General features: G+C 40.6%; 1 protein-coding gene across 1 annotated transcript; it reads left to right on the top strand.

Moving 5' to 3' along the window:
- The first annotated feature begins 1,160 nt into the window (after positions 1 to 1,160).
- Positions 1,161 to 8,575, top strand: UTP23 (UTP23 small subunit processome component). Its single transcript, XM_059901493.1, has 3 exons — positions 1,161 to 1,446; positions 4,886 to 5,060; positions 6,339 to 8,575. The coding sequence occupies exons 1-3, from the start codon at positions 1,259 to 1,261 to the stop codon at positions 6,717 to 6,719; spliced, it is 744 nt and encodes a 247-aa protein (XP_059757476.1). The 5' UTR covers positions 1,161 to 1,258; the 3' UTR covers positions 6,720 to 8,575.
- Positions 8,576 to 10,768: the final 2,193 nt, after the last annotated feature.

Raw genomic sequence — 10,768 nt, 5'->3', positions numbered from 1 at the left:
TAAAACCCCAAATGCAAATAACACACCTCGATCACTTTGTAAGTTATTTTTCTGCATTGGTTCTTTCTCTCAATCTTTAGCTAAAACAAGATCTGGGACAGATTCCAGGCCAGAAGAAAAAATGCAAAATTCCATACTCCCCATTCTTTGATTATTTTGCCTAGAATTGAAGTGGATATGTGGCAGTTAGCCACGGGTGAACTCAAAATTTTCAGATTTACTCTCTTTATTAATCAAGTTGACCAAATAATTTCTAAACTTTCGGTCAGCTTTGTACCTCCCTGTTAGTAGCCCAGTATGTCGTTCTCCTACCTCAGAGACTACAGACATAAAAAGCGTTCTTAAAAGTCATATAGTCCTGCCAACCTATTTGACAGTGAGGAAGCTGAACCCAGGTTTCTTGGGGAGTTGCTCAAGGTCAAATGGCTTGGGTGAGGGGCAGAATTAGCACTCTAGTTTAGGGACACTGACTCTTGGAAAACGAAGCTCTTGAATAAGTCCTCCGGAAACACTCCTTGCGAGTGATTTAGGATGGTCTCCAGGAGAAGAGGAAATGCAAAACGATGGGGACTTTTTGCCCTGACATTTGGCTTTTCAGTGGGAGGGGTCCTATGGCGGGAATGTGTGCGGGAGGTGAGGGGGAGTGCAAGAATATTTGAACTTCAGGCAGGGGACCTGAGTTCCGGTGATAGTTCTGACACTAAAGAACCACGTGCCCTTAGTAAACGTGCTTAACTTCTTTATAGGAAGGCAATCACTACAAACCTGCCCAATCATAGTTGCCCAATATACTTTGGTCGCTTTCTTCCCTCATTTGAGAATTATTAACATTAAAGGGAAAAATATAAGGTATATTACCTAGAACAGTGCCTAGGACATATTAAGGCTCAATATTTTCACTATTATTATACCGCGGACTTTTCAGATGCCGTGCCAGGTAACGCGCAACAGGCAGTGTGTATTTTTTTTTAACCTGGCCCATGACTGCGCATGTGCGCCTCTAATCGCGCACTTAGTCGTTTTCCCACTTACGCGCAAGCTCCGCCCCCGAGGGCGTGCCCCTTAAAAGCGCGGGCACCGGGTAAAGCGCGCTCTCGTTTGGGAGTTACGTAAACCAGGCCCACAGGTGGGGGCGTTTGCTTCCGGGGCCAAGGGTTCTTCATTTCCGGGAGAAGCCCGTCTTGCCAATAGCGGGTTGTGTGGCGGGGAAGTTCGCTGCTGCTTTCTGGTCCGGTGGCTCGCTCCGGGAAAGCCAGGCATGAAGATCACGAGGCAGAAACACGCCAAGAAGCATCTTGGCTTCTTCCGCAACAATTTTGGGGTCCGCGAGCCGTACCAGATCCTGCTGGACGGCACCTTCTGTCAGGCGGCTTTGCGGGGCCGCATCCAGCTGCGGGAGCAGCTGCCTCGCTACCTCATGGGGGAGACTCAGCTGTGCACCACCAGGTGGGCTTGGCTGGTCCGGGTGGAGGCGCGGCGGCCCCGCGGGTGCGGTAGAGGGGAGGCCGCTGCTCGCAGGCATCCATTGGGAGCCCTCGAGGGGCAAAGCGCGCCGCCCACGAGGAGTTGACAGTTCAGCGGGGCCGCTAAGGAGGGTGGGCGAGTATCTACCAAGTGGATAGACAGTATAAGGTCCGGCGAGTATTCATCTTATCCTGGAGGATAAGAACACGTGCTTTGCCGTTCGACCTGGTTTCCACTATTGGACCCGGTTCTACCAGCTTTGTGATTTCGGGCAAGTTACTTAACCTCTCCGAGCCTTGGATTACTCATTTGTAGAAAAAAGCTCGTAACTACTTACAAACTTGCTAGAAGTCGGACGAGGTATAGTATATGTAGAGCATTTATTGGTATCTCAGACCTATATCCTCTAAGTGATTGCTTGTTGTTTGCATAGTTTTTCCCAGTTTAAGAATTTTTCAAGCTTCACAACTGCCCCATGATGTAATATCTTCGATTCCCAGAAAGATAGGTCAGGACTCGATGTTTCAAGAACTTTGTGCAAGGTCATTTGTTTATTCAACTGTGTTTATTGAGCACCAGCCATACGCCGAGCACTGCTCTAGCCAGAGGATAACTTGGTGAACAGGATGATCTCCCAGCTCGTATGGCCAGCAAAGTGCATAAATCAACCTCTAATTGGTGTGTTTTGACCCCTAGTTTCCTCACTTCTTCAAAGTGTGGGAACACCTAAGATGGAATCTTGGGGGGTTGATTGGAGGAAGGATGGAATCAAGGAAGGTTCTACAGAGGAGATAACTTCTGAGCCCAGTCACGGTTCAGTTCTGAGGGGAAGGACATTTTTTGAGTGAAAGAAAAGGGAAGTGACTTGTAGGGACCTCTTGAACAAAGGAGTGGAGTTGTGAAATGCCAGGGAAAGAGATTACAGCACAGCGTACATCTGGGAAAGAAGCTGGGAAGAAGATAAGTTGAGGCTGCATAATGAAGAACTACTATTCATAAACTTAGTTTTGTTTTTTTTATTCCTTTGTAGAATATTTCCTTTAAAAAGTGAACAGAGAAAATTTAAATGACCCATAATACCACACCAGTGACTTACCACTGTTAACATGTGGTGTATCATCCAGTTCTTTACACACACACACACACACACACACGAATGGGTTCTTACTCTGCATGTGATATTAATGGCCTGCTTTTCTCACATAACACTGCTCCATGAACAGCTTTCTATATTCAGAACTTCATGTGGGTTTCATTCAAGCAGAGCCTCACATGGGTCATAGATGCCCCCTAAGTTTTGATCTCCATCTCCTTCAGAGCCGCCAGACAAGTCCTCAGATGGTCTGTGCCCCAGAGTTGATTGCTTCTGGCTACAAGCCTTGTCCACTTACCCGTCTGCCATAGAAATACTAACATTTTTAATACAGGGCTGTAATATAAAAAAGGTTGAGAAGTACTGCATGAAATTACATTCTGCAGCATTTTCCCCCTAAAGAATTTATTTTAACTTCTGGGATATTTCATACATATCACAAAAATAGAATAGTATAACGAAATGTCTATCACCAAGTCTTTGCAATTATTGACATGGCCGTTCTTTTTTTTTTTTTTTTGACTCCCTCGGGTGGGTCTTAGTTGCAGCATGTGGGATCTTTCGTTGAGGTGCACAGGCTTCTCTCTAGTTGTGGCTCGTGAGCTTAGTTGTCCCGCGGCATGTGGGATCTTAGTTCCCTGACCAGGGATCGAACCCGCGCCCCCTGCATCGTAAGTGATTCTTAACCACTGGACCGCCAGGGAAGTCCCGACATGGCCATTCTTATTCATTTAAGAATAAGTTACTGCTAGTTTATTTTAAAGCATATGATTGTCAATTCTTGGTGTGTATCAAGAGAGAAATGCTATCAGACCTGATAAGTATCTTCTAGAAAAGATAACTGCAGCTATGTGAGGGGTAAGTTGGAGAAGCAAGAGAATGAAGACAGGCAAATCCGTTTTGTGGTTGTCTAGTCAAGAAATAATGGGAGCCTGAACCTGAGAGAGGAGAGGTGGGAACTTCCACAAGGAGACATTACAGAGGTAGATAGCAACAGCTGAGATAGGACTACCACTGATGGGGTAGGGGCAGGGGTAGGAGTGAGGAAGCAAAGGTTAAATAGGATTTCTGATTTCGAAACAGTATCTGAGAAGGTAGTAAATTCAAAGAGATAGCAAGCCCTGGAGAAGTCTGGAGGCAGGAAAGTAGTTTGATTTTAGACATTGTGAACTTGACGAAGAGCTGATGGCGGGCCATCCACAGGAAATATTCAATAAGTAGTTGGCAATTTAGGCCTGAAACTCAAAATGGAGTTCAAAATGGATGACTTTAGAAAGCAAAATCTCTTAAAAAAAGCAAAAACGAATGGTGTGATAAAGCCGGTGAGGCAAGGTAGAGTCAGGCAAGGGCTGGCTAGGGTTGAAGAAATCTTTGACTCAGTAGTTCTCATAATTTTTAAGTGGGACAGAGGAAGTACCTGGGGAGCTTATTAAGATGCTAATGTTTGACTCTACAAGAGGTTCAGATTTGGGGATGAGAAAGGAGCTAGAAATTAATATCACTGTGTCATTCCAATAGGGGTAGTTTATAGATGACACTTTGAAAAACATTGCCTGATATTAATATGAAAATGCAAAGTGAAAGAAAGTTGTGATTGTTTTTAAACACGCTGGTGACTTGAGAATGTTTACTTTTCTAAGCTGAAAATATTCTGAAGGTGCACCGATTTGCACTTGAAGAAGAAGCCTGTAGCACTGTGGTTGGTGCAAAGCATCTATCGTCAAACTACTTAGATTCACATTTCAACTCTACCTCTTATTAGTTGTTTGAATTTGGGCCTGTTACTTGAAATCTCTCAGAATGAGGTGTTGTAAATAAGGATAATTTTACAGTAAGCTGCCCTCATACTGTATAGCACAGGGAACTCTACCTTATGCACTGTGCTAACCTAAATGGGAGGGAAGTCCAGAAGGGAGGGGATATCTGTATGTGTGTGGCTGATTCCTTTTGTTGTGCAGTGGGAGCTAACACAACATTGTAAAGCAACCATACTCCAAGAAAAATTAATAAAAATAAATAGAATAAAAGTAGAAAAAAAATAAATAAAGTAAGCTGCCCAACTTTGTAGGGCTGTTGTGAGATAAGCGAGAATTTATGTAAAGGCAGTTAGTATGCTGCCTGCACATCATAAATGCTCAGTACATGTTAACTTTTTATTATTTTCCTTCTACTTCGTGTATGCATTTTTCGGGTCTTTTAATAGTGAAATGCTTAATGTATGGTTTGTAGCTTAAAAAGAAGAATTGAGTATTTTTTTTAATAATTTATGTGAACAACAGATATGCGTCTATTATAATTGTGAGCTGCTAATAACTTTTTTTTTTTCAGGTGTGTGTTAAAAGAGTTGGAAACATTGGGAAAGGACTTATATGGGGCAAAGCTGATTGCACAAAAATGCCAGGTTCGAAACTGTCCCCATTTCAAGAATTCAGTGAGTGGATCAGAATGTCTGCTTTCCATGGTTGAAGATGGGAATCCTCACCATTATTTTGTGGCAACACAGGTGATACCACTTTTAAGACCAGAGTCAATCTTAATCATTTCTATTTATACTCCATATGGAGCTATTTATCATTAGAAAAAATTAGGTGGAAGTGGTTTAAGTGTTTCAACTTTTTAAAACGCACACTTTCAAGTTAATTTGTAGTCAACAAAAGCAATTGTCATTTGAGAGTTTGAGGAGAGAACCTTAAGCATAATGATTTTCTTCTAAATTACTGAAGTTTCCTTTTGTAAAATAAAAGTTATTGACAGATGTGATGATATGTTTTAGGGCTCTTGAAGGGAAGGTAAGTAGAGCAAAGATTTTACATTTTATGTTTATGCATGTTTTTTCACGTTCCCGTATTTTATATTATTTCTTGGAAAGTCGTGTTTCATATTGTTTGAGACTATACCACCAGTATGGAACTGTTTCAGGCTTTTAAAGACTGGGAAGCAGGGGAGGAGAGACTCTCGGGGTCGATATTAATGAATAAGCTTGCATACATACAGATTTCCTTAAATTTGCTTGTAGGATTATAAAATTACACAATTAGAAGCAGAGCTGAGTCTAGAATCTGAGTCAGCTAATTCCTACTTTATTTCTATTCTTTCAATCTCTGTGAGCATTCTTGACCCTTTCTGAAACATATCTCAGAGTAGAAATGAGGGACATCATCTAGTATATTTACCTTTGTATTAGTTTGTAATTCGAGGTCCTAGAAAATTTGTCATCTTAGAATATCGATCAATATAAAATATTGATAAATCCAGTTCACATTGTTGCCACTTAACTGTGCTCAGTTTTTATGTTTTTCTTCCTTTCTTTTTTTTTTCCTAAATATTTATTTATTTATTTATGGCTGTGTTGGATCTTTGTTTCTGTGTGAGGGCCTTCTCTAGTTGTGGCAAGTGGGGGCCACTCTTCATCGCGGTGCGCAGGCCTCTCACTATCGCGGCCTCTCTTGTTGCGGAGCATGGGCTCCAGACGCGCAGGCTCAGTAATTGTGGCTCATGGGCCCAGCTGCTCCGTGGCATGTGGGATCCTCCCAGACCAGGGCTCGAATCCGTGTCCCCTGCATTGGCAGGCAGACTCTCAACCACTGCGCCACCAGGGAAGCCCTCTTCCTTTCTTTATCATGAAATATACTCCCATTAGTAAGACATACTGATTTGAAAAGTAAAACCTGTGATCTCTTTAATTTTCAGTATAGCCCTCTTTAAGTTCTTAGAATCTCTTTAAGGCATCTGATTTAATTGATATATTTGAACTAAATAATTCTATTTTTGTTTTTAATAGGATCAGAATTTGTCTATGAAAGTAAAGAAAAAGCCTGGAATTCCTCTCATGTTCATTATTCAGAACACTATAGTCTTGGACAAACCTTCTCCAAAAACAATTGCATTTGCTAAAGCAGTAGAGTCAGGTCAGCTTGTCTCAGGGCAAGAGAAACAAAGTATCAAGCAACTCAAAGAGGAACAGGGTTTAATAAAAGACCCTGAACAGAGAAGAAAAAAAAAGCGCAGGAAAATAAGTGGCCCTAATCCTCTTAGCTGTTTGAAGAAAAAGAAAAAAACACAGGATACAAACTCATCTGCCTCTGAAAAGAAAAGAAAAAGAAAAAGAATCCGAAACAGATCTACCTCGAAAGTACTTTCTGAAAAGCAGAATGCAGGATAATGAGTCCTTTGGATACTTTTAAAGACATGCAAATATGAAAATGAATTTCTTTTTGAAACTGTGGAAGTACTTATGTTAAAAGACTAAACTTATTTTTGTAAATGAATATTGACCCACAAGCCTTTGTTTAAAATTATTTGTTTAAAAAAAAAAAAAAAAAAACCAGAGTGGATGGATTTAGGTGTGATCATGTTCACTTTTCTTAGAGAATTTGGAGGTTGTTTTTTAATGTAAACTGTTGTCTCTTTCTGTCTTACTGCTGTCCCCCACCCTCCAACATTATATGCAGATAGTTTAAAAAAATCGTATAGTACCAAAACACTTGTGACAAAAAAGAGATAATCCCTTTTTCACATTCACAGAGGAAACTTTCTCTTTCAACTCATGTAGTGGTTGTAGAATTTACCTGTATATTTCCAAATAATATGAATCTGCTGCTACCTTTGGATGGGCCCATTATTTATTGACTTCCTACTAGAAATAGTAGAAATTTTGCTTACTTATTTTACTCCACCATTTTTCTAATATATTAATATTTCAATCTTTATACATCCCAAATTCAGTATTTTCATTTTGATGACTACAAACTCTGTTTACTACTAAACCAAGTAGCATGCTATGGTTGAATTTGGTTTTTATGTTACTTTTTTGTTATTCTAGAAGTTAATAATGGCCTCATTTTCTTCTAGCATCTGACTTGATCTTGCCATATTCTCCAGTAACTCTGGAAAGGATCTCATAATTTTCAATATAATATCGGGTCATTTCTTACCCCTGGAATACTTCTGGAGCCAGCCCTCTGTCCTCCAATGTGGAAAGGTTTTCTGCCAAGCATGTTGCTCAGCTATCACCCAGGCATTTCCTGTCCTTATCCAGAGAATCTACTTTGTCACTTCTGTAGCCTAGATTCTTCATTCTGCTCGCTCTTGATTTCCTCTTCTGCTGTGGTGGAGCGTAGAGTGTGTAGGAGGTACATTTTTTGAGGCTCGACCAGTGTGTCTAAACCTATATTTGTTGCACTGATAATCTAGCAAGATAAAGAATTCTTTGTTGAAAAATCATTTCTCTCAATTTTTCTTGAGAACGTCTTAATTTTTTATAAGATCCTAGGGGGGAAAAAACATCCCTTTACTTTTTTTGAGTTCTGGAAGATGATTTTCTTTTAGATGTAAATGTTATCTTAAATGGCAAAAATTCCAAAATAATACTCTTTCAGGTTGGCTTTAAATGTTACTTTAAAAATGTCTAAAGGGGGGGGCTTACCTGATGGCACAGTGGTTAAGAATCTACCTGCCAATGTAGGGGACACAGGTTCGATCCCTGGTGAGGGAAGATCCCACATGCTGCGGAGCAACTAAGCCCATGCACCACAACTACTGAGCCTGCGCTCTAGAGCTCGTGAGCAACACCTGCTGAGCCCACGTGCCACAACTACTGAAGCCTGCTCGCCTAGAGCTCATGCTCCGCAATGAGAGAAGCCACTGCAATGAGAAGCCCGCACACTGCAACGAAGAGTAGCCCCCCTCGCCGCAACTAGAGAAAGCCTGCACACAGCAACGAAGACCCAACGCAGCCAAAAATAAATAAAATAAAAATTTTTTAAAATGTCTAAAGGGTTAATTCAATTAGGAATTGAATAATCAAGCTTTTCTTTTTCGGCCCCCTCCCCAATTGTTTAATCATCCTTCAGGCCAAAATTAAAGTATTTTTGCACTGTAAGTTTGAAGTATAAAGTTGTCAGATTGATCAGTAGCTCCTGACTTTGAGCTGCCTGTGATACCTTCAAATAGTTGTTCTAATCTGTATCCTTAGAATATCATGATCATGTATGAAGTACTTCATGAATAAGTTCTTATTTAGGCTAAAATAAATAACTTTTCTTAAATATGAGAAAATTCAAATTTATTCCTATAGAAATGTCATTCTCAGTTGAATTCAGAGGTGCTTTTTTGGTGGAAAGTGGAATTTTAGCTTTACACCAGGAGGACCACACAGGCTATATTACCTGTCAAGCCAGATGAGTGTTTTCTATTGTCATTTCATGATTCTGGTTTAAATTCTTAATGGTAGGAATACTTTTTTAAAAGGAAAGCAAAGGTACTGGAAAAAAGTGAATATAGTTCTGTAGTTCTTGTGAGGAGAAGTAACATTTGTCAATAATGACAAGAGTTAAGATTAGCAAATCAAATGTAGATGAAGTGATAAAGCAAATGAAATGTACACTGATGATACTTGTTTCAATATCCTCAAATGCACAAATTTTAGGTATTTTTAACAAGGTTTATGTTTATTCAGTGCCATCTGATTGCCTATTATTAGAGTCCAAACTGGAGAGCTGGAAAAGTCAACTCACTTTTATAAAATAGTAATTTTTAAGTTAAAATATAAAAGATAAAATTCAAGGACTTTCCTGGTGGCGCAGTGGTTAAGAATGCAGGGAACATGGGCTTGAGCCCTGGTGCAGGAAGATCCCACATGCCGCGGAGCAACTAGGCCTGTGCACCACAACTACTAAGCCTGCGCTCTAGAGCCCGCAAGCCACAACTACTGAAGTCCGCACGAAGCCTTCCCCAAAGGGACCTGTGGCCTTTTTCTAGAGTGAATGTGCTTTGGGGAATAAAAATATCTAGAACTTTTGGAGATTACTACACCCTGACTCTGAATTGATGCTGACTGCTAGGGTTTCAAAATGCAACTGGTCCAACATTCAAAATGGAGGTTTATGGTGGTCAGGTGATAAATTGAGTTACATGCCAAGTTTGAATCACAGTAGGTCCATGAGCCCACCCTGTGTTTTTTCTCCAGTTCCAGAATGTGTAACTTAAAGACATACTAGGCAACTGATTGTGTCCCTGTATTAGCGCTCTCATTTATGAACTAAGGGTCATTAGGGTATGAAGGGTCAAAGGTAAGCTATTGGAATTTCTCCTCCCTGCCAGGATAGTAAACCAAAAGAATAAGACATCTTTGGAGGAATTGCAGGGATTACTACCATCACCAAATACTTGAATGATGCAGAAATGTTGATTCTTATTTCATCTCCATTTAACACATCTATTTGGTCTGTGCAGAAGGCAGATGGATCTTGAAGCATGACTAGATTATTTTAATGTTAATCAGAGGGTAACTCATTTGCAGGACCTCTTCCAGGTGTAATATCTTTGCTGGAACAAATCAACACAGCTCCTGGCACCTCATGTGGAAAATCCTTTTTTTTTTTTTTCTCCTTCAATTTTTAACAATTTGCTAGGACCACCACCAAAAATCAGTTTGCTTTTCCTTGACAGGGTCAATAGTATACCTTTACAGTCTTGTTTCATGCTAAGTCAGCTCATTTGCCTTCAGCCATAGTATAGTATGTGGAGATCATGAGCATCTTGATATTCCACACAATGTCACACTGACCCACTACAATGATGGGATTTCGCAGGTTGAATCTGATGAGCAGGAAGGTGCAAGTACTACAACCATGTTAGTCAAGTTAGGGACTTGGAAAGAATAGGATTGGAAGATTTGTGAGAAAGATGTCTGGTGAAGAAGTATATAGATGGATCTTTTAGAATGGGCACAAAGTATGAAGATAATTGTGTCCCATGTGAAAATCCATCAATAGGCATTCACTGCAGAGGAGGCTCTCAAAAATCAGGTGAACAGAATGGCACTTTCTATAGATGTCATTTAGATGTCTTTTCCCGCCGCTGAGTGCTTGTTCACTGGGCCCATGAAAAAAGTGGCTATGGTGACAGAATGGAGACTATGTATGGGCTTCAACAGCATACCTGACCTAGTTATCACTACTGCTGAGAACAACACTGAGCCCACAGTATGGCACCATTCTGGTGGGGAGGGGAAAGGAACCCATCAGCCACCTGCTGGCAGGTTGATTACACTGGATCCTTTCCATCACGGAGGGAATAGAAATTTATCCTTAATGGAACAGAGCCTATTCTGTATATGAGTTTTCTTTTCTTTCCCATAATGCTTCTGTCAGTATCACTTAACAAAATGCCTGTTTGCCATCATGGTATTCTGCCAATACTGCTTCTAAT

This window comes from Balaenoptera ricei, chromosome 17, assembly GCF_028023285.1.
Source record: "Balaenoptera ricei isolate mBalRic1 chromosome 17, mBalRic1.hap2, whole genome shotgun sequence".
Taxonomy (NCBI): Eukaryota; Metazoa; Chordata; class Mammalia; order Artiodactyla; family Balaenopteridae; genus Balaenoptera; species Balaenoptera ricei.
The sequence above is the reverse complement of the archived record's forward strand: the minus strand, read 5'-3'. Positions and strand labels throughout refer to the sequence as shown.

Coding starts and splice junctions, on each gene's coding strand:
- UTP23 (XM_059901493.1), top strand. CDS start 1,259: ATGAAGATCACGAGGCAGAAACACGCCAAGAAGCATCTTGGCTTCTTC. Junction 1,447..4,885: donor ACTCAGCTGTGCACCACCAG/GTGGGCTTGGCT, acceptor TTTTTTTTTCAG/GTGTGTGTTAAAAGAGTTGG. Junction 5,061..6,338: donor ATTATTTTGTGGCAACACAG/GTGATACCACTT, acceptor TGTTTTTAATAG/GATCAGAATTTGTCTATGAA.